This window comes from Eriocheir sinensis, chromosome 48, assembly GCF_024679095.1.
Source record: "Eriocheir sinensis breed Jianghai 21 chromosome 48, ASM2467909v1, whole genome shotgun sequence".
NCBI classification, from domain to species: domain Eukaryota; kingdom Metazoa; phylum Arthropoda; class Malacostraca; order Decapoda; family Varunidae; genus Eriocheir; species Eriocheir sinensis.
Genome location: NC_066556.1, coordinates 5,554,170 through 5,578,006, shown reverse-complemented (window position 1 = coordinate 5,578,006; position 23,837 = coordinate 5,554,170). Strand labels below are relative to the sequence as shown.

Here is a 23,837-nt window from a genome sequence, read left to right as displayed (position 1 = left end):
CTCCCTTCTTCTCCCTAATCTTCCTTCCTTCTCCCTCTTTACTTTTTTCTCTCTCCTTTCTCCTTCTATACTAGTCAGTCTCTCCTTTCTTCTTTCTTTTCTCTCCCTTCCTCTCCTCTGTACTTCTTATCTCTTCTCTTCCACACCACCCTCTTTCCATTCCTTTCCTCCTTCTTCCTCCTTCCTTTCCTCCCTCTCTTTCTCTGCCTCACTCCATATCATCCTCCCTCTCCTCCTCTCTTTCTCTCCTTCCCTCTTTTCCATCCTCCCTTTCCTTCGCTGAGTCCTTCTACGCCAGACTCCCTCTCTTCCTCTCCTCTCTTTCTCCTCCTTTCTTATCGCCCTGCATCCTGTCTCCTCCTCCTCCTCCTCCTCCTCCTCCTCAGAACGCACCTTTCAAATATGTCAGGAAAAGGAAGTGAGTGAATTTGAGGTTGTCATGTGGTGGTGGTGGTGGTCGGAAAGGAGGTGTCGGAGGGGTGGTGGTGGAGGGTAGGAGAGGCTGGCCTTTGTGGTGGTGGTGGTGGTGGTGGTGATGTTATTGGTGGTGATAATGATGAGGCTCTTATTGGTTAGCTGTTGTTGTTGTTGTTGTTGTTATCTAAGGGTGTGGTGATGTTGCTTTTGATGATGTTGTTGCTGTTCTTTTTATTGTGTTTGTTATTGTTGATGTTGTTTGTGTTTTTTGTTTGTTGTCGTCTCCTCGTTGCTAGTGTTAGTGTTTATTTTTATTTATTTTGTAACTTGACGCTTTGTTTTATGTGCATAATAACCCATTTAAGTGAATATATGTGTGATGATGATGATGATGATGATATGTGTGTGTTTTATATAGAATTTCGTCCTGGTTCGTTCCTTCTCATATTCCATCGAAGTAGCTTTTTCCCGTTTTTTCCTCCTGCGTCGTCTGTGCTAATTTCCTCACCTTTCCTCCTTCTTGTTAATTAAGACGCCCAAACACCTTTCCGGAACCACAACAAACAAATCAATAATGCTCCCACGCCCTTATAGTGAGCACCTGTCCCTTACCTGCCTCACCTTTTCCTCCTCCTCCTCCTCCTCTTCCTTCTCTTTCCTCTCTCGCGGCACACACACATGCAAGTCATTCCGTCACCTCTTTATGCTTAACGGCGAGTGGATGGAAATTCGTTTGGCAATAGTGAGTAAGATTTTTTTTCACCTGTTCCTGTTTGTGTGTTGCTCTGTAATATTAAAAGTGTGTGTTGAGAGTGTAATGTAATGTAAAACTGATTGAAGTAGACTCTTACAAAATTATTTATGAGAAACACCTGTGCTTTGATTTGGAAGATAACTAATTGTCTGTTTAATGCACTGACTGAAAGAAGGATACGTTTACCTGTTAAAGATAATGCAACCAAAAATATAGATAATTAAATGTAAATAGATACCCATAAATATGAGGCCAGGAGGCATGCACCTGTATATAAAGAATGTAAATGCAAATAGAAAAATAAAGCAAAACAAACGGACAAAAAAATACGAGGAAAGAAGAATTGTAAAAAAAATAGTGAATATAAAGATAAAAAAACCAATGCGAAATAAATTGATTTACACAAAGATCACATTTTTTTCTTTAAATATTAACTGATCAGAAGATTTTATTCGATTCATTCCTACTCTAAAAAAAAAAGAAATCATGTCTTACTCACTGGTTTTTGGAAAGGTAATTATATTTTTTGGGGGGGTCACACACACATACACACAAACAGACACTTGTATATACGCTCAATGCCGTTTATTATCAGTAGTGTATTGCTAGAGGGCTACAGGGGGCTAGGTATGTACAGGCTAGACGTGTTTACAAAGCGCTACGGACACGTGTGGGACAGACTCGAAACACGGCAAAGAAATGTCTGGCTAGCGCGGTGAAAATATACATAGGTCTTCACAGAGTTGTTGTTTTTTTTGTTTGTTTTTGTTGTTGTTTTTTGCTTAGTTTTATTGTTTGGTTCTTGATGTACACTCGAGGGACTTACACACACACACACACACACACACACACACACACACACACACACACACACAGTAAGGGATGGATGTACCGGGATATGAGAGAGGGGTAATATTTGTACACACACACACACACACACACACACACACACACACACACACAACACTTTTGATTCCAGGATGAGTCATGTGACAAAAAAAAAAAGTGCACATCTGTGGACGACCAGTTGGTGCACACATGTACGTATGATCGGTGCACATGACTCTTGGGGTGACATGACTGACCCACGTGTTGAAGAAAGAAAAATATAAAAAAATGAAGAGAGAAAGAAAAGAAAGAAAAGAAGCATAAGAGAATGAGGAAGGAAAGTAAGCAAGGACAAAAAGGAAGAAAATAAGTAAGAAAAAAAGATAGACAGATAAAAAACATAAATAGGAAGACGAATAAGAGAAAAAATATTGAAGTTTATTAAAGAAAGAAAAAAAACAATGGAGAAAGAAGAAAAATTGAGCAACTAAAAAAAAAAGACAACTAGACCAAATAAATCCTAACTTAAAAATTGCACATTAAAAGTAAAATCAAATATATCCCCCTCCCCCCTCACCTACTCCCTCGCCCCCCTCCCCCTCCCCCCTCACCTACTCCCTCGCCCCCCTCCCCCTCCCCCCTCCTCCCCCGCAGTGCAACATGACGGTACACAAAAAAAAGGTAATTTAAATGCCAACAAAAAGCTGCTAAATTAATGGATGCAAACAATGGAAACAAACTCCTTTTCCATTATGGCGGATGTGGTTGTTTACTCTATGACGTCAGAGGAGGAGGAGGAGGAGCAACACGAAGAAGAAGAAGAAGAAAAAGAGTAATAAGGAGGGAGGAGGGAGATATAAGTGTGTTCTATTTCTTTTTCTTTTTTTGACAAGGATGAAAAAATAAAAATAAAAATAATAATAATAATAACAACTGCACCTTGGAGGACTTTCGATCAACAAACTCTCTAATTAATGGAGTATATCGATCTATTTGGAAGGCCGAGAAATATTACTGGAGTATTACGAAGCTCAGGAGAAGGGGGGGGGGGAGAGGGAGGAGGAGGAAAGGGAGTGAGTGAAGAGGCTTATGGGTTAGGAATGAAGAAAAAAAAGGGATGGGAAGAAAAAGAGAGAAAGTGGCTTTTGGGTAGGAAGAAAAGAAGGGAAGAAAGGAGAATGGAGGAAGAAGAGGAGAGCGGGATGGATTAAAAGTATGGAAATGAAGAAGAAAGATGAAAGGAAGGAATGAAGAAAAAAAGGATGGGGTTAAAAAGAGGGAAAGTGGCTTATGGGTAGGAAGAAATGAAGGAAAGAAGGGAGAATGGAGGAAGAAAAGGAGAGCGGAATAGATAAAAAGTATGGAAATGAAGAAGAATAGAAAGATGAAAGGAAAGGAATGAAGAAGATAATGGAGGGGATGAAAAAGAGGGGAAGTGGCTTATGGGTAGGAAGAAATGAAGGAAAGAAGGGGGAATAGATTAAAAGTATGGAAAGGAAGAGGAATAGAAAGATGATCAGGAAGAAAGGTGGTAAGAGGAGGAAGGACAACCTCTTCGTTATCCGCCGCTTCAGTATCCCTCATTGTGAATGGCCAATGAAATGGAAATAAAATTGAAGTTTATTAGACAAATGGGAAAAAGAATATTGTAGAAGTGGATCACAAACAGATAAATAAATACGTACTTATGGGGCGGCAAAAGAGTACAACAGGGCAGGGAAAGAGAATCCTTCCCCAACAAAAAAATGATTGATTGGATAAATGGGAAAATATGTATGTAGATGTAGATATCAAATAAACAAAGACGAGCTTGTGGGAGAGCAGCAGAAGGAAGGAAAAGGACAAGGAAGAAAAGGTCTCCTCCTCCTTCCTTCCCCCCCCATAAAAAAAAGTGAGTGATATGAAAAATGAAAATAAAAATGTATGTAAAAATAAAAAATAAATCAAATGAATAATAAATAAGATCTTACGCACCAGAAGAAGAGAAAAAAGAGCAATGAATATAAAAAAAAGAGAAAAGGCAAGGAAGAGAAAGACATGAAAAAAAGAGACGTCAAATAAAGGATAAAACAAGAAACTCAAACACATTTCCATTGACTTAATTTCACTTCAATTCCCTTCGACTATGATGACAAGAGTATTGAGACGAGGACGCGGAGAGGACGACAGATCCCTCTTGAGGCTGCTGGTGCTGTGGCTTTGGCGAGGGGGGGGGGGCGTTGAAAGGGGCTTAGGGGGGGCAGGGGAAGAGGTATTGGGGGGAGGGAGGGAAAGGGGAGGGATGCTGGTGGTGGCTGTGGTCGGGGATTGAAGGTCTAGATCCTGTGGTACTTCGGTGTGGCTGAGGATGCTGTGGCTGGGGTGTGGAGGGCTTGAAATGGGTTTTAGGGGGGCTGGGGGTCGGTATGTGGGGGGAAGGGAAATGGGGAATGGGGAAGTTACTGGCAATGGCTGTGGTGGGGGATCAGAGTTTCTGTTTCTGTGGTGGTTCGGTGTGGCTGAAGATGCTGTGGCTGGGGTGTGGTGGGCTTGCGAAGGGCTTAGTGGGGTGGGGGGAAGGTGGAAAGGGGAGGTCTACTGGCGATGTCTGTGGTGGGGGATCGGAGCTTCTGTTGCTGTGGTGGTTGGGGGTGGCTGAAGTTGCTGTGGCGGCGGAATGGTGGAGGAGAGATAACTGCTGTTGATGGCTGTGGTGGTCATACTGGAGGGACTTCGCAGCTGTGGTGGTCGGGGATATCTGAGGCGGTGGTGGTTTGGGTGACTGTAGCGGCTGTGGTACTGTGGTGGCAGGGTGGAGGGAGCTGCGGCGTTTTGCTGTGGAAGGGGAGGGTGGCAGGCGTGGGCTATGGTGGTAGGGTAACTGAAGAGGCTGTGGTGGGGAGGGGAAAGGGGATGCGCTGTCTGAAGGGTGAATAGGTAGGGGGAAGGGTGGGGGGTGATGTCTGGAAGGGTGAAAGGGCAGGGGGAGAGGAAGGGATTGATGTATGAAGGGTGAAAGTGAGGGGATGAGGTTTGTAGAATGGGGTGATGTCTCTAGGTGAGGGGGATGATATCTGCGGGGGGAAGGGGTAGGGGTGGAGGGAAGGACGAGAAGGAGAGGGAGGGGTGTTGTAGTTAGCGCCATCTGTAGGTAAAGAAAAGCATCATTAAGGTAAGCGTCTCACTCCATTGAACCTCATTATAACGTGATAAAAAACAAAAAGAAAACAAAGCATCCATGATTTACAATACCAATAAGAAATGTTTTAAAAGTAAGTCATTTTATAATAAGAATAAACGTGGCGAACTTTCATTTTACAGAACTGGAGAGAGGAAGAGTTTGTTTGATTGTTAGTTAGATTTAAAAAAAAATGTTTGTGAAGATAAGGTGATGAATGTGACGCACCTTTTTTTTTACTTTACTAGTTTGGAAATATTGTAAGATTAAGTTTTATTATATTCGAGATGATAAAAAAACACCACTTTCGCAATCCAGCAAAACAAATCATTAATAAGTTTCTATCCTGTAAACACACTAAACAAACAACCTAATAAACAAGATCATAAACAAACAATTTCTCATTCAATTCTCGTCTATAATATGAAGTTTTCCCGTAAACCCTGTAAATAAACAACCTAATATAATCTAAGCAAAATATAAAGTAAACAATTGAAACCTCATTCCTTTTTCGTCTATGATATGTAGTTTTATAGACTTACCCCTTCAATAATAACCTTAAGTATGATAAACAAAAAAAAAAAAAAGGTACACAAACAATTTCTCACTTCATCTTCGTCTATATGGAGTTTCCTATCTTATAAGCTCTTTGAATAAACAACCCAATCTAATATAAACAAAATACAAGATAACCAAACGATTTCTTTTACCTATCTATTCCGTATACTAGCGAGCATTTTTTAGCGGGCTTTTTTTTAGCGTTTTTTTTCTCATTATTGTTTCCTTTTTATTGCCCATGAACTGTTTCCTCTACTGTAAAAAAAAAAAAAAAAATGTATTCCGTAAACCCTTTAAATACACACCCCAAAATAATAAAAAAACAAAATATCAGACAAACAACAGAATCCAACCCCCTTTTCCGTCCATGAACCCTCCGCTACTGAGAGTCGAATCCGCTTCAGTGCTCCGTTCATTCTCTATCATTCACTCCGTAACGTCATTAACTCTGCGCAGGGAAGTGGAAAAGGATTACGTCGCGTTTTTTTTAATATATCTTTTTTTGGGGTCACTTTAATAATTTGCGCCGCCTTGTTCTCCCGTCATTAGAGGTGTTTCTCGCGTCTGATTGCCCCGCGCGCGATTCGTCCGTTTTTAATTGGATGGCTTTGTATAAATTCATTAGTTCATCATTCGCGATTGAGGAGGAATAAAATAAAATCATTAGGTCATTATTCTTGATTAAAAGGAATTCAGGTCTCTCTCTCTCTCTCTCTCTCTCTCTCTCTCTCTCTCTCTCTCTCTCTCTCAGCACCTTAGTAGAGGGCCTGGTGGAGGTGGTGTGGGGGGCGGGGGGGCGTGGGAGGGAGCCCCGCCCCTAACGCGTGGAGAGGCGGGGGCTGTCGTTGTGGTGGCTGCTGCTCTTGTTGTTGTTGTTGCTGTAGTTGCTGTTGTTGCTGGTGGAGGGCGTGGGCGTGCATGTAGGCGGCCTTCATGTCGGCGGGGTGGTGGGCTAGGGCGTCATGGGGGTTGATGTTCTGCAGGAGCATGGCGCTGTGTTCCTGGGCCTTCTGTCGGAGCGCGGCGATACTGCTGGACCTGACGAAGAGCTGGGGTTAGAGGCGAGACTGAGGTGCGTGTGGCTTGGGGGATGATGGTGGTGGTGGTGGTGGTGGTGAGGGGTGAGAAGTGTGTGGGGTGTGTGTGGAAGGGGAGTTGGAATGTGTGTTATGGTGGTGTGTGACGAACGAGTGGTGTTAGAGGCGAGACCAGGGTGCTTGTGGGTGGTGGTGGTGGTGGTGGTGTGTATGTGAGGGGGGTGATAGAAGAGTGGAATAGAGATGGGATGTGTCTGAGGTGTATGTGGAAGGGGGAGTTGATCGTGTAAAGATATGGGGGTGGTGGTGTTTGTGGAGTGTGTTGTGAGGTGGTGAGGTGTAGAGTGGCGTGAATGTGGGGTCGGAGTGTAATGTGGTGTGTGTTTTGGGGTGTAGTGACGTGTAATGAATGGTTTCACAGGTGTGTGGTGGTCTATTAATGTTCACAGGTGACTCAGACAAGATTCAAAGACAGGACAAGATTCTAAGACAAGTTCCTAAGACAAGTTCCTAAGATAAATTTCTTAGATAAGTTTCTAAGGTAAGTTTAAGAGAAGTTTCTATGTTCCCTAAGTCTTCCTAAGCTCATGGAAGGATGGGAAGGATGGAGGAAGGATACGCAAAGTGAAGGCGTGTACCTGCCGGAGCCCCGCGTGCCTCTCACCTGAAGTCGTCGCTGGGGGGGGCGTGCAGCTTGCCCTCGCCCGCCTCGCCGTCTCTGCTCCCCTCGTCGTCGGTCAGGTCGCCGCTGCCGTCGTCCATGTCACTCATGTCTCCGCCTCTCTCGCCTTTTATCCTCCCAGCACTACCCCCACCACCACCACTACCTCCCCCTCCTCCTCCTCTGTCTCCTCTCTCCATTCCTCCTCCTCCTCCTCCTCCTCCTAGTCCACTTGTGCCATTACTTCCTCCACTACCTCCTACTTCTCTTTCCCTGTCTCTGTCTCCTCCTCCTCCTGATTCATCTTCCGTCTCTCCTCCTTTGCCACTCTCTCCTCCTCCTCCACCCTCTCCCCTTCTTCCTCCCTCCTCCGTGGTGCCCCCCGTCGCCCCTCCGCCTCCTCCCTCACCCCCGGCTTCCCCCGTGTGCAGGTCCCGTTTCTCCTCGTGGCTGCTCGTGCTCTCGTCCATGTCCTTCTCACCGTCCGCCTTCTGGAGCTGCTGCGCCGCCTCCATGCTCTTCCGGTGCATCCCTGGGGACACCACACACGTTAGGGGGTTGCCGAGGCCTCGCAGCACTCAGGGTAAGCCTCAGCGTCGCCTGCTGCTTGGCGCTTAGGTAATATGTATTCTGTTATTTCTTTCATTTCATCGAAGACTCAAGACTCCTCGAGCTCAGGGGCAGCGTCGTGGTGGGAGGGAGAGGCACCCCCGCCCACCCCGCCACCGCCCCGCCCCCCCACTGGAACGCCCGCTCCGCCGCTCCTCACGCCGCCCACAGCACAACCCCTGACCCAGGCCGTCGTGACCCCTGACCCCTGACCCTTGCCTCCTCCCCTGGCAGCGCCTTCAGGCCGCCTCTGACCCGTCTCGGCGGCACTTGAACCTTGCGGCCAAATCGGTTGAGGTTGAGGAGCGTGCGGCGGGGACCGGGCGCCGAGTGGACTCACCTGGACTCTGACCCATACCTAGGAGCCAGGGCGCAGGACACTCCTCACCCGCCTCCACGGACTTGACGATGGCCTCCGGCAGCGGCAGGGAGTGTCGCACCATGGCGCCGTACAGGCCGTACTCCGCCATGATGGTGCTCTTGCCCCACGTCTTCTCCGTCTTGCGCCACTTCGCCCGACGATTCTGGAACCACACCTGCGGGAGGACGGCGAAGCGTGAGTCCCCGTGTGTGTGTGTGTGTGTGTGTGTGTGCCTTATCGCGGCAGAGGCGGCAAGACACACACACACGTTCATTGCCTTGACTGTGTCCAATGGGGTGTGAGAAGGTAAATGTGGCGGCGGGCGGCGGGAGGCGGGCCGTCAAGTGTACAGCCACCGCCCGCCGGGACACCCACACTCCATCAGGCCCCGACGTGAAGAGGGGCGAGGGAAGGGGTGAGGAGAGGGTGGGGGGCGGGTTGGGGGGCGAGGGTGACTGGTGCTGGGCTCGGAGGCGGGGGTGAGGGGTCATAGAGCGCTAATAACCTCTACTAAACCCACAAAAGCTCCACCTGACATACTGTGGGGCCAGCACCTCGCCCTCACGGAAACGCTCGCCAGCTGTTCCGCCTCTCAACCCTCTCTCACGCCCCCTGACATTCCCCCACACACCTCTCTGCTATAAATAAGCTAATCGAAACACCCATCTACTCTATAAAAGCTAAAAGCAACCTCAAAATACACTCCACAACACATTATACACCCCTAAAAAAACACTTAAAACACCTAAGAGCGTAGCGTCACCCCCGCCATCTAGGGGAGAAAACATAATCACCAATAAATGTGGTCCGATACAAACATTTCAAAGTGTCTAATATCCCCTCAGTCGTTACGTAGCCGCGGGGAAAGGTACACGCTGACACATAGACGTCCTGGGGTGTTGCTAAGCGTTAATTCATGTGTTGCAAGTGTGTATAGAGCTTATGGGAGGAAGAAGAAGGAAGGAAAGTGAAGACGGTGAATGTGCTGTCATATCAATCCGGTCATCGTGTTTTGAGTCATTTTGTGGGTCATCATCGAGTTTAGCATCATCCCTCTGTTATATTATTTTGTTATAAGTGTGTATAGTGATCGTGTGGGGTAAAGAAGGAAATTATAGTGAAGAAAACGTTATATCAATCCGGTCATCGTGTTTGAGTCATTTTCTGGGTCATCATCGTGTTTTATTGCGTTTATCATTACCTTTCTTTCATATTACTCAGTTTTAAGTGTGTATAGTGCTCGTGTGGGGTTAAAAAAGGAAGATATAGTGAAAAAGACGTTATATCAATCCGGTCATCGTCTTTGAGTCATTTTGTGGGTCATCATCGTGTTTTACTGCGTTTATCATTACCTTTCTTTTATATAACTCAGTTTTAAGTGTGTATAGTGCTCGTGTGGGGTTAAAGAAGGAAGATATAATGAAGAAGACGTCATATTACTCCGGTCATCGTGTTATAAGTCATCTTTTTGGGTCATCGTCGTTCCTCGGGCAGTCTGGCAGCGGCGTGAGCAAGGTATGTGTCTAGTTCCTTGTTTATTTCCCTTATTTTCTGTTATTTCTAGTGTTATTATTGTGTTATTTAAGATTTTACTAACGTTCTGTCATGCTTATAATGTTAGTAAGTCTATAAGAGAAGGTTGTGTTGGGTTACGGGTCCGGTGAGACAGTTTTTCGGTATGAATTGATATTTTTTTTTTAATGAACGTTTTTATCTGAATACTGGACAAAGTAACGATGATTTGCTAATTAATAACCGCTTTCTGATACTATAAACTAACTCCTCCTTCCTTCCTGGCTTCAGTTGTTCACTTATCTTGCTGTTATTGTGTTAATGAATGAAGTAAATTTAGCGGGTACAAATTGAAGTGTGGATATTGTGGATTCATAGTGTAAAGATGATAGGCTATTAACAACTGCTTTCTAATGTTATGTACTGGCCTCTACTCCCTTCCTTGACCTCTCATTATCACCTTTCTTGGTCTAGTGTTAATAAGAATGAAGTAAATTTAACGGGTACAAATTGAAGTCTGAATATTGGACAGTGAAACGATGATAGGCTATTAACAACTGCTCCCTGGTGTTATGTCCTGGCTTCTCCTCCCTTCCTTGACCTCTCGTTATCACCTTTCTTGCTCTCGTGTTAATAAAAGCAAGCAGGAAGGAGTTGGAGTAGAAAATGTGGTATGAACGGAAATTTTTGAATATTGGACAGTGAAACGATGATAGGCTATTAACAACTTCTTCCTGGTGTTATGTACTGGCCTCTACTCCCTTCCTTGACCTCTCATTATCACCTTTCTTGGTCTAGTGTTAATAAGAGCAAGCGGGAAGGAATTGGAGTAGAAAATGTGGTATGAACGGAAATTTCTGAATATTGGACAGTGAAACGATGATAGGCTATTAACAACTGCTTACTGATGTTATGTCCTACTCCCTTCCTTGACCTCTCATTATCATCTTTCTTGGTCTAGTGTTAATAAGAGCAAGCGGGAAGGAATTGCAGCAGAAAATGTGGTATGAACGGAAATTTTTGAGTATTGGACAGTGAAACGATGATAGGCTATTAACAACTGCTCCCTGGTGTTATGTCCCACTCTCTTCCTTGACCTCTCATTATCATCTTTCTTGCTCCTGTGTTAATAAGAGCAAGCGGGAAGGAATTGCAGTAGAAAATGTGGTGTGAACGGAAATTTCTGAATATTGGACAGTGAAACGATGATAGGCTATTAATCTTAACTTTTATTGCTATGTTATATAATGGCTCCTCTTCCTGTTCTGGCCTCTCCTTATTACTCTTCTTGCTCTAGTGTTTATGAGAGTCAAGCGGGAAATAGTTGAAGGGTGGAAAATGTGATCTAAACGTAAATATATGAATGCTTGTTAATGTAAAAATGATAGGCTATTGATAATCCTTTTCTGATGCTATGAACTGGCTCCTCCTTCTTCCCTATCTTCTCAACACCTTTCTTGCTCTAGTCTAGTGTTAATAAGAGTGTAATAAATTTAGCGGGAACAACTTGATTCTCCTTTCCACTCCCTAACCGCCTCCTCCTCCTCCTCTTCCTGCCTCTCCCTTCTTCCCTCTCTCTCCTTGCCTCCGCCGCCGCCGCCTTCAAACTTTCCTTCAATAATTTTCCTGATCTACACTTTATTAGAAATTAATTAAAACTTTTCTCCTATTCTCCGCCTCGCTCTAATTAACGCCTTTGAACGCCCGGAATTAAGAAAGTTTATCGGGGGCTGAGAACGGCAGGACACACACACACACACACACACACACATATATATACAAACGCGCGCAGTGACGTAACGAGTGCGCAATGACGTCATGACCCCGATTATAGGACCCGTAAATAGTTTGAAGTTATTGCTTGTTAGTTTACTTATCTCTTATGTTTTTTTTTTTTTTGGGGGGGTGTAAGAAGTAAAGTAGTGTAAAGTAGTAGAGTAGTATAAAGTAGTTAAGTAGATTTGAGTAAACTAGGTAGGTGTATCAGAATGGGTTTGAAAAATACAATAGTAAGAATAAAAAAAAAAAAAGAGAATAAAGTTGAAATAAAGAGTAGCAAAAAAATATATATATCTAGAGAAACAGATAGGTCGGTAAATGTTCTGAGAGAGAGAGAGGGGAAAATCTACCCTCTCTCTCTAGGGAGGTGGTCACTTCCTATAAGCCCTGGATCAGCCTTTTAAAGAGAGGAGGAGGAGGAGGAGGAGGAGGAGGAAGGCAGACTGGACACGAGATGAGAGAGAGAGAGAGAGAGAGAGAGAGAGAGAGAGAATGTCCTCGCTGTAATATTCTAAGGTGCAATTACCCTTAAATCCCCATGTTATTACTGCGTTAAGCCCTGGCGGATTGGTCTAGTGGTTCGCCTGGGTGCCCGCTCATCCCCGCACCCACGGTTCGATTCCCCGGCCGAAACAGCTGACGCGCGGCCAAGCTCCTGACCGTCCGGCTTCTTAGGGGAGATTAATAGGGTTTGGGATGTCAACTGAAGCGTGTAACTGGTAACTTGGATGATGAGTTAGTGAGTGGCCAGTGTGTGTGTGTGTGTGTGTGTGTGTGGAGAGGCCCTCAGTGGGGGTGTAATGAACCAGAAGTTGCTGTGGTAAGGATACGGAGATTGGCGAGTTGGCAAAGTGCTCATTTTTTTTATATATTGTTGAGGGGAGACTCAAAATATGCTTCTAAAAATGTATGCCTAGAAATAGCCTACATGATGAGGGAATGGCGCCACTATAAACACTTGCTTGCGCCATGACGGGCTGGGGCCGACTACCATCCAGGCCCCTCAAGCAAGCCTACCGGCGCTATAGGTTCAGACGGAAAAATGAAAAAAAAAAAAAAATGTTGAGAAGCTTCGTTTGATTGAGAGTAAGTTTCAAGTTTTTTTTTTTTATATATTTACAGTGCAGTAACATGTGATTATATTTTGTACCTATGCTTATTTTATCTTTCTTCAATAGCCTTCACTAACATCTACGCGTTTCTAAAGAATGATTGATATTTGAAGCGTGTCTGAGTAGTTTTTTTTTTTCTGAATCAATATCTTCATCAGTTATATTTATTCGATGTTACTCATATTTTTTTTTTTACAACAAAGGAGACGGCTCAAGGGCAACAAAAAGAGTGGAGAGAGAGAAGCCGCTACCCACCGCTCCCAGATTTGCTTTAAGAATTCTCGATATAACACATCACATCTGCATTATGGAATCTTAGCTAAACTTTCAATCACTTCTTCATCATCTGTTCTTATTCTTTTACTTTCATGACCTTAACGTTCCCTTAGTTCATGTTCCTTTAACTTTTCACGTTCCTTAAGTTTCAATCACTTCTTTATTAGCTCTTCACATTCACGTTCGTTTTCATGACCCTCGTGTTCATTTACCTCACGTTCCTTTGACCGTTCAACTTTCAATCACTTCTTTATCAACTTATACACATTTGCTTTCATGACCCTCACGTTCCTTTAGCTCACGTTCATTTACCTCACGTTCCTTTAACTAACCTGCAATCACTTCTCTATCACCTGTTGTTATTTACCTTTATCAGCTGTTGTTATTTACCTTCATCAGCTGTTCTTATAAACGTTCGCTTTCATGACCCTCGCGTTCCTTTAGCTCACGTTCCTTTATCTCACGTTCCTTTCAATCACTTCTCTATCAGGTCTTCTTATTTACCTTTATCAGCTGTTGTTATTTACCTTCATCAGCTGTTCTTATACACGTTCGCTTTCATGACCCTCACGTTCCTGTACCTCACGTTCCTTTAACCCAGTGGCATACAGGCGTAACAATCGCGTCTGACTCCTTCTCCTTCCTCCTCGTCATGCCCTCACACACGCCCCATTACCACGCACCTTAACGCCTCGCCCTAATGTCTCAATGTTCTCATAACCCTTTAATTAAGTCTGGGGGTGTTCGGGCGTCCTGGTGTCCTACTGTTTTACGGACCCCGCGACCTAAGGACATTAATATTAGGAGGCGAAGGAGGAGGAGGAGAAGGAGGTGGAGTGAGAGGTGGTGGTGGTGGTGGTGGTGGAAGAAGAGGGAAAATATTTAATGTCCACAAAATTAAGGATCCTTGAGTGGTTTTTATGTATTTTTGTGCCTCCTCCTCCTCCTAATCCTCCTCCTCCTCCTCCTTCTTCTCCTCCCCTCACGCATCTTCCGCAATAAGTCAATTAAACTCTCCACATCTTCTATATTAAGCTCCTTTATTTAGACGAAGCTCAATTTAGCGCCCGAGAGGAGGATGAGGAGGAGGACAAGGAAGAGAAGCTGGAGGAGGTGTCGGAGGGAGGACAAGAAAGAAAAGAAGAAGCAGGAGGAGGAGGAGGAGGAGGAGGAGGACCCAGGCTCAGAAGAAGAAGAGGAGGAGGAGGAAGAGGAAGAAGAAGAGGAGGAGCGTTTTAATGATCGGAGGCTGTAATTCGTAATAAAGCCTTTCCCTTCTCATCTTCCTCCATAACCTCCCTCGGTGCTGCCCCCTCGCGGCCATCCCGGTAATGAAAACTGGCCGCGGCGGGAGAAGTTGGGTCATTCCAGGCCATTCCGGGGCATTCCTAGCGTTCCCGCGCGGCTCCGGCGATGACTAATGACCAATACGACGATTATGAAAGGCGGGAATTGGGCGGTGACAAGGAGGAGGCGCGGACAATAAGGCGACGGGTTGTTAAGTGGTGGTGGTGATGGTAATGATGGTGGTGGTGGAGTGGTAATGATCGTGGTGGTGGTGGTGGTTGTGGTGAAGGTGGTAGCGGTAGTGGTGGGGGGGTGATAGTGGTGGTGGTAATGTTCGTGGTGTTGGTGGTTGATGGTGGTGAAGGTGGGAGCGGTAGTGGAGGTGGTGGTGATAGTGGTGATGGTAATGTTCGGGGTTTTGGTGGTTGATGGTGGTAGTTGTGGTGGTAATGGTCGTGATGGTTATGGTGGTGATATTATATTAGTGACGGTGGTGGTGGTGGTGATGGTGAAATTGTAACGATGGGGATAATGTAATTGTTAAGATTGATGGTGGCTGTTGTTGTTGTTGTTGTTGTTGTTGTTGTTGGTGGTGGTGGTGGTGGTGGTGGTGATACAACGTCTAAGAAATCTACTATTCATCCCTATTATTTTCTTTTTTTTTCTTTCTTCCTCTTTTTCCGCTAAACACTCCCTTCCCAACCTCCTCCTCCCTCTTCCCTTCTCTCCTTCCCCCCTCCCTACTCCGTTTCCCCCCTCCTCCCTTCTCTCCCTGACTCCTCCCTCCCTCCCCCCTTCCCCCTCATCATGCGTCTCCGTCACTCCAAATTTCTTGTATTTATTTATTTATTTGTTCTTTTATTTGTTGTCTTCAGAGAGAGAGAGAGAGAGATCTAACTTTCGACTTCCCTTGACAATCATCCATTCGACTCATCCTCATAAGTCACCCATCATCTCCTCCTCCTCCTCCTCCTCCTCCTCCTCCTCCTTCACACACCCTCTCTTCGGGTGTTATTTCCTTATACCCTCCCCCTCGACCTTCTCTCTCTCTCTCTCTCTCTCTCTCTCTCTCTCTCTCTCTCTCTCTCTCTCTCTCTCTCTCTCTCTCTCTCTCTCTCTCTCTCTCTCTCTCTCTCTCTCTCTCTCTCTCTCTTACCGCACATAACTCATAAACCCTGTGTGTGTGTGTGTGTGTGTGTGTGAGAGAGAGAGAGAGAGAGAGAGAGAGAGATCGTTAACATGTACATATCAAGTTTAAATAATTGATATCACGTGATTTTGATATGAAAAAAAAAAATAACGTAATTAGTGCTGAAGATTTAAATGATTCTAGCGTGAGAGAGAGAGAGGGAAGGAGAGGGGAGGAGGAGGGAGGGAGGAGGCAAGGAGGGAGGGAGCTTCTGTCTTGGTGTCCTTTACAATCCCTCACTTTAACGAGCTCGAAGGGCCACGAGAGGGGGGGGGGGTAGGGGGGGCAGGGGGGGCGGGCCACTGTGGGAGCCCTGAATCAAGTTTGGGTAATTCAATAAGGACCCGGATCGTCTACTCTCGCCCCCACAACAACCTATAAAGTGGGGACGTTTTGGGGTGGTCACTGGGGCGCCTTGTCATTCCCCCCCTCCCCCCCCTGCCCCTAACTTCTCCTCTCATATCTCCCCTTTGTCACCCTCGTCCTTCCTCAGCCTAATTTAGTTCATGTTCTCTCTTTCACTGTTCTTCCTTCCATAGTATTTCGTGTTCCCCTGCCTCCCCCTGCCCCCCCCCTGCACCCCCCTGTCACCCCTGCCCTTCCCCAGCCTCCTTCCTTGTTCTTTCTTATAGTATTTCATCTCCCTGTTTCTCCTCATATCCTCCCCTTCTCCCTGTATGCTTTCTTTCCTCCCCTTCTTCCTTCCTTCTACTGCCCTCTGCGTCTCTTCCTCTCCCTGTCCTCCTCAGCTTTTCTTCTGCTTTTTCTACCCCCTTCTCTCCCGTCCCCTTCCCTTCCTCAGCCTCTCCAGTGCCTCTTTCTCCCCTTTACCTACCCTGTTCCTCTTCACTTTTCACCCCCCGTCTTGTCTCTGGTGTTCCCTCCCTCCGTCTTTCTTATATCTCCCCAACTTTACCTCCTCCTACTCCTCCTCCTCCTCTCGCCTCGTAGAACTATCGAAATCTCTCCCATGTTCCCGTGGATCTCACCCCCCCCTTTCTCTCTCTCTCTCTCTCTCTCTCTCTCTCTCTCTCTCTCTCTCTCTCTCTCTCTCTCTCTCTCTCTCTCTCTCTCTCTCTCTCTCTCTCTCTCTCTCTCTCTCTCTCTCACCCCAGTGGCTTGGCGAGAAAATAGGAAGATTGATAAAAATGATGAGTGGGTTTCCAGAGAGAGAGAGAGAATCAATCCCTCAGACCATCGAATGACTTATGTCCTCGACTCGTCCTCCTTTTTACAAATATATGGGAGGGGGGTCTCTCTCTCTCTCTCTCTCTCTCTCTCTCTCTCTCTCTCTCTCTCTCTCTCTCTCTCTCTCTCTCTCTCTCTCTCTCTCTCTCTCTCTCTCTCTCTCTCTCTCTCTCTCTCTCTCTCTCTCTCTCTCTCTCTGATCTCCCTTGTCTTCAGTTCTTTTTTTCCCTCCTTTCCTCCCTCACCCCCCTTCCTTTCCTCTACCTATTCCTGTACTTTCCTCATGTTTCTTCCTTCCTTCATTACCTTCAAATCCCACTCCTCCCTCATGTCCCATTTCCTTCTGTCTTGTTCTTTCCTTCCTTTGCTTCCTATCACTTGTGTTTTTCCTCCGTTCTTTCCTTACCCTACACCTCCCTTCTATGCCTTCTCTCACTTAATTCTCCTCCATTCCCTATGCCCTCTACATATCCATCCTTTCCCATCGCCACCCATTCCCTCTCCCTTCCTTTCCTCCCTTCCTGTTCGTCCTCCTTCCATCTTGTTGGGCTCTTGAATAAGCGTGATTCCCATTGTATTCCCATCCCTTCCCATCACCACCCATCTCCCTCTCCCTTTCCTTCTCCCTTCCCGTTCCTCCCTTCCTCGTGTGGCCCGTGAGTAAGCGTGCTTCCTGTGCTTCCCGGGCCCGGCATTGAGCATAATGAGGCGGCGTCGGCAGCGTGATTCACAACATGCGCGAGGGGGCCGCGGAGTAATCAGATTCCTCCTTCAGTAATGGCCATCGATACAAATTTGATCATTGCGTTAGCTCGGCGCGGCGCTGGGCTCGGCGGCCGCTGGGAACGAGCCTTTAATATCTCCGCCGGGAAGGATATTTAATACTACATTAATCATCGAGGGGCGTCGGCGCCTCCCGCAGGTCGTATCCCTCCGGCACGCCCGCGGCCACTAGCGCCCCTCGGCCAATCGGCACAAGGGCGGCGGGGCGGCGGCGGGGGCGGGGGCCGAGGCCGGGGCGGGCGGGACAGCGGCTATCACCAGTAATGTCCCCAATATTTCTCCCACAAACCGCGATGAAGGACCCTCCCCCCCTCCCCCACTCCCTTTTGGACCCTCCCTACACCCCCGCCCACCCCTCTCCCTCTGAAGTCCTCCCTCCTTAGTTCTCCCTCCCCCCCTAGTTTAGTTTCTCCCTCACTTCCTAGTCCTCCCTTCCTCCTTACTTCTCCCTGCTTCCCTAGTTTAGTTTCTCCCTCACTTCCTTGTCCTCCTTTCGTCACTCCTTACTCAAGTCCTCTCCCTCTATGTCACTCCCTTCGCTTCTTGAATCTCTCCCTCTTCTCCTACTTTCTGTTCCTCTCCTTTCCTTCCTTCCTTCTCTCCTCATAGTATTCCCTCTTTTATCATTCTCCCTAAGTTCCTATGATTCTCCTTCTCTCCCATGTCCTTCGTCCTTCCTTTCTCTTCCATTCTTCCTTCCTTCTACCTCTTTTTTTCTAGATTTTCCTTCCTTCCTTCCACCATTTCTATTGTTCATTCTAGTATTCATTGTAGTCTTCCTTTCCTCCCTCCTACGTTCCTTCTTCTCTCTTTCACTTCCTCCCTCCTCCCTTTTTTTTGCTTTTCCTTCCTTCCTCCTCCCTTCTCTGTTCCCTCTTCCCTTCCTCCCTGCTCTTGGTCTTAAATCTGAACACTTCTTTTCCTTCCTTTGCGCTCCTTTTTTTCTTTCCTCGTGATAGTTATTTTCCTTTATTTTTCCTTTACATCTTTATACTTTTATTTCCTCTGTGTTTGTGTCCTTCCAATTTGTTTCCTTTATTTTTGTACGTCTCCAATTCGCTTTTGTTTACTTATCCATTTCCCTCTTTCTCTCGCTCCTTTGTTTTATTTTTTCCATTCATGTTTTTTGTTGTCTTTTTTGCTATCCTCCTCCTCCTCCTTCCCCTCCTCCTCCTCCTCCTCCTCCAGCTCCTCCCTAAGGAATATTTGTGGCTCTGTCGTAGGTTTGTAAACGAATATAAATATCAATATACAAGTCCTCTCCGTGTGTGTGTGTGTGTGTGTGTGTGTGTGTGTGTGTGTGTGTGTGTGCATTGATTTTTTATATTTACAAGCTCACCATAATAACAAAATTGCATTAGTATTAGTATTAGTGGTGATGGCAGTAGTAGTAGCAGTAGTAGTAGTAGTAGTAGTAGTAGTAGTAGTAGTAAATGTTGTTGTAGTAGTAGTAGTAGTAGTAACCATCATTATCGTCACCATCATCATCATCATCATCATTCGCTATATTTTTTCACCCGTTTACTTTTCTTCCCCACTCCCCAAAAATTGAATGACAAATCGCTAACATAACTTTTTTTTTCCTTTTATGTGTTTTTCCTTCGGTTAATCAAAATTATATATCTTTTGGCTGTTCACATTTTTCGAATTTCCTTTCTTTTTCAAAATTAAATAATGATAAATCGTTTGCCTTCTTTCTTTTCCCCGTTGTTTAAACTTTTTACTTGGTTTGAAAAAAAATATCGTGTGTGTGTGTGTGTGTGTGTGTGTGTGTGTGTGTGTGTGTGTGTGTGTGTGTGTGTGTGTGTGTTTCTTTCATCACTTTCTTTCAGTTTTTTTATTGCATTTCATTCATATTTTCTTTGTATTTTTGCTCCTGCTATTTTTCTACTTCGTTTTATTTCTTTATTGTACTTTTTTTTCTTTCCTTTAAAACAAAAACAAAAAATATAAATCATTTCCCAGTAAATTTATCTTTCTTTCTTTCATCACTTTCCTTCTGTTTTTTTTTTTTATTGCATGTCTCATTTTCTTTGTATTTTTTTCCTCCTTCCTCATTCTACTTCATCTTTTCTTTATTACTTCTTTCTTTCCTTCAAAACAAAACAAAACAAAAAATATATAAATCGTTTCTCCGTCTTATTTAATCGTTTTTCTTCCCCTCGTTATAAAAAAAAGATCGTGAAAAATCGTTGACATATTTTTCGTCTCACATTTTTCTTTGTTTTGTTTTCCTTTTCGTTCTCTTGTTCAAAAAATAATAATGGATCGTTAGCATGTTCTTTTTACTATAATATTTTTTCCATTCTTATTTTTGTTTCTGTTTCTCTTCGTTCTGTTAAAAAGAGTAAAGAAATAAGAAACTGTCAATATCTTTTTCTAAATTTTTTTTCTTCTTTTCTTCTTTTCTCTGTTTCTCTCGCTTATTCTTGGCCTAAAAAATTATGATAGATTGTTAGCTTTTTTTTATTTTCTATGTTTCCTTTTTTGTTTGTTTCTCTTTGTTGTCTAGTTCAAATAGCAGTAATACATCTTTAGTATATTATTTTTTTTTCACATTTTATATTCTTCTCGTTCTCTTTGTTCATCTCCGTTCTGATATTAAAAAAAAATTAAAGTAGGTCTATTAATAAATTTTTAGTATCTTTTCTCCTATCTTCTATTTCTTCTTTCAAATAGTAGTAATTAGTATATTATTTTTTTTTTCACATTTTATATCCTTGTTCTTTTTGTTAATCTCCGTTCTAATATTCAAAGACTAAAGTATTAATAAATCTTTAATACCGGTATCTCTTTTCTCTTACCTTCTGTTTCTTCTTTCAAATAGTATTAATGCATCTTTAGTATATTATTTTTTTTTACATTTTATATCCTTGTTCTTTTTGTTCATCTCCGTTCTAATATTCAAAGACTAAAGTATTAATAAATCTTTAGTATCTCTTTTCTCCTACCTTCTCTTTCTTCTTTTTGTTTTTCTCTTCTATTTTCGTGTTAAAAAATTATAATAAGACGCTATCATGTCCTTTTCTATCTCTCATATTCTCTTTATGTTTGTCTCTCTTCGTTCTTATGTTCTTCTCCCATTTTCTCTTTTTCATCCTCCCATTTTCTCTTTTTCATCCTCCCATTTTCTCTTTTTCATCCTCCCATTTTCTCATTTTTTCATCCATTTTCTCTTTTTCATCTTCCCATTTTCTCTTTTTCATCTTCCGATATTCTCTCTTTCATCCTCCCATTTTCTCTTTTTCATCCTCCCATTTTCTCTCTCATCCTCCCATTTTCTCTTTTTCATCCTCCCATTTTCTCTTTCATCCTCCCATTTTCTCTTTTTCATCCTCCCATTTTCTCTTTCATCCTCTCATTTTCTCTTTTTCTCCCATTTTCTCTCTCATCCTCCCATTTTCTCTTTTTTCCATGTTTTCGTTCCTCCCCGTTCTCGCGTTCCTTTGTCCGCCGTTCACTTTGGCTCCCTCGCCCGGCGTCACCCCGCGTTACATGTTGCCTTTATTTTGTTTTGTGCCCCCTTAAAAGCCGGACAAGTAACTATTCCCTCCTCTCTCTCTCTCTCTCTCTCTCTCTCTCTCTCTCTCTCTCTCTCTCTCTCTCTCTCTCTCTCTCTCTCAGTTTTTCGTTGTTTTCGTTTATTTTTGTTATATATGTTTGTAATTTTGTTTTTCTAGTCATATTTCCACTTCGTTTTCATTGTTCTTGTTATTCCTCTTTGTTCTTCTTCTCTCTCTCTCTCTCTCTCTCTCTCTCTCTCTCTCTCTCTCTCTCTCTCTCTCTCTCTCTCTCGCTGTGTTAGTTTTCGTCATTTTTCATTTATTTTTTGTTATCTATGATTGTAAGTTTGTTTTTCTAGTGTTTTTTTCGCTTCTTTTGTTGTTCTTCTTGTTCCTCTTTCTCTTTCTCTCTCTCGTATCTCACTCTCTTTCTTTTGTTCTTTTTCTTATTCTTTCTTTCGTGTTTTCAATCTTATTCCTCGTCTACCTTTTTTTTTATATTCCTCTCTCTCTCTCTCTCTCTCTCTCTCTCTCTCTCTCTCTCTCTCTCTCTCTATCTCTCTCTCTCTCTCTCTCTCTCTCTCTCTCTCTCTCTCTCTCTCTCTCTCTCTCTCTCTCTCTCTCTCTCTCTCTCTCTCTCTCTCTCTCTCTCTCTCTCTCTCTCTCTCTCTCTCTCTCTCTCTCTCTCTCTCTCTCTCTCTCTCTCTCTCTCTCTCGTAGCTATTCACTTTAATAACTTAGGCTCCCTTTATTTTCTTTCTCAAACGCTTGCCTTCCTTCCTCCCCTTCTCTCCTTCTCCCTCCCTTTCTCCCCTTCTTCCTCCCTTCCTCCTCGCACCCCTTCGCAAAGTACCGCCCAACCCTTCTCTTCCCTTTTCTATTTTTCTCTTTTATCTCCTTTTCTCTCATCCGTTACTTTCTTTTCATCGTTATCTGTTTCATTTTTCTTCCATCATTCGTTTGTTTCTTTCTCTTATTTTCTCCAATGTTTGTTTTGTCATCTTTTTTTAGTTCTTTCCTGTTTTCTTTTGGCTCGTCTGTTGCGTTTTTTTTTAATTTTATTTATATATTCGTGTTATTTTTTTTTGGTATGCTTTTCATCCTTCCTTCGTTTCTTTCAATATATTTCATTATTTTTATCTCTCTCTTCCTATTCCTTTATCTATCTGTTGCGTTCTGTTCTTTATTTTCTTTTTTTCTGTTATTCTCTGCCAGTTTTCATGTTCTCTCTTGTTAATTTGTTTTGTTCCACCTCTTCCTCCTCCTCTTGCTCTCCCTCTCTTTCTCTCTTGTCCGTTTTTCTCTCTTCTCAGTCTCCGTCTCCTCCTCCTCCTTCCCTCTTGTTTATTCTCTTATCTCTTCCCCACTTTGTTCTTTTTTTCCCTTTTCCCTTCGTTTGTGATTCTCATTCTCCGTATCTAGTCTTATTCCCTCTTTCCTTTTTTCTATTCCTCGTTTCTTTCTGTTTCTCCCCTCCTCCCTGCTCTCTCTCTCTCTCTCTCTCTCTCTCTCTCTCTCTCTCTCTCTCTCTCTCTCTCTCTCTCTCTCTCTCTGTTTGTCTTTTCCTCTCATTGTTGCTTCTTTTCCTTCATTTTCTCGCTTTCTTTCACCGGTTTATGTATCCTATTTTTATATCATTCACTCTTTACTCTCTCTCTCTCTCTCTCTCTCTCTCTCTCTCTCTCTCTCTCTCTCTCTCTCTCTCTCTCTCTCTCTCTCTCTCTCTCTCTCTCTCTCTCTCGCACGCCCCGTTACACACACGCCTTGGAGCCTCGGTGGTGTAGTGTTCCTGGTGGCTTGTAAATGCGCCTTTTGTACGGGGCACTAAATCAACGATGCTCACGACGCGGCGAGGAGAGGAGAGAGAGACGCTAATGTGCTTCAGCCCGCCCATAGAGGAACACAACTACAGCTCTCCTTTGCTCCTTGTTGGGTTAATGTTTCGTGATGTTCTGGTTAGGTTAGGTTAATGTTGTGTTATGTTCTTTCTGGTTCGTAACACCATAACGGAAGTTTCTGATGGAAGAGAGCTATGGTTTTTGAGTTAAGAAACAGTGTAAGTGTTGAATTTGAAGCCCATTGAGCCTTCGACGTATATTCCATTATGTATAAGCGGTTATTTTCTTGCTGCATAACTAAAAAAAAAAAACACTGGACCGTTTCAAGTATTTATATGTTATATCCACTGAAGATCTGCCGTGTTAGAAGATAAAAATAAAAGTCTGTATTATTTTCAAGACCGGTTCTGTCCTCGTAATGGAAAAAGACATTGGCTAGTTTCAAGTCACACAAATTCGATACATGGAAGGCGTACCGTGTTAGAAGCTTTACAAAGGAGTGTATTTAAGTCTTTCAAACTCGGCGGCATATAACAAACTAAAAACCTCCCTTTACTTGAGGTAGAATAGGTATATCGTTTTCTCTCATTGCTGGAGGTAGAATATGTCTTTCCGTCCCTTTGCTGGAGTACCTGTGTTGTCTTTGCGGGCGCGGCGCGTGAAAGGAGGTAAAAGCGAAGTCTTCCGGTGAATTACTTTTGTGCGGGATTAGAACACGATCAAAACAGGACTTAAACACGATTCCCATTGATCATCGCGACAACAGATTAACGCGATTTCCGATGAAACTCTCGCCTTCAACTGAACGTTTTGAGGCTTCCTGGAAATGACTTATCTGAAAAAAAAAGTCCTTTCTGCCTCCGGGAAAAAAAAAGATTAAAGAACACTAATAAAACGCCGCTGAAAGAGAGAGAAAGAGAGTGAAAAAAGGGAACGCGACAAAAAGCTTTTAGAATGGCAAGCATGAAATGGAATAAAAGTCTCGGTA

At 43.9% G+C, this 23,837-nt stretch overlaps 1 protein-coding gene across 2 annotated transcripts in view; it reads right to left on the bottom strand.

Moving 5' to 3' along the window:
• Positions 1-2,619: 2,619 nt before the first annotated feature.
• LOC126981485 (visual system homeobox 1-like) overlaps positions 2,620-23,837 on the bottom strand; it is a 73,106-nt gene continuing 51,888 nt past the window's right edge. The window contains exons 4-7 of one of the 2 annotated variants that reach the window (XM_050832570.1): positions 8,362-8,557; positions 7,416-7,944; positions 6,469-6,752; positions 2,620-5,123 (exon numbers count right to left, since the gene is read on the bottom strand). In XM_050832570.1, coding sequence (XP_050688527.1) covers positions 6,470-6,752; positions 7,416-7,944; positions 8,362-8,557 — 1,008 coding nt within the window. In that variant the 3' untranslated portion in view covers positions 2,620-5,123; position 6,469. The remainder of the gene's footprint in view (positions 5,124-6,468; positions 6,753-7,415; positions 7,945-8,361; positions 8,558-23,837) is intronic. The other variant, XM_050832571.1, reaches the window with a different exon arrangement.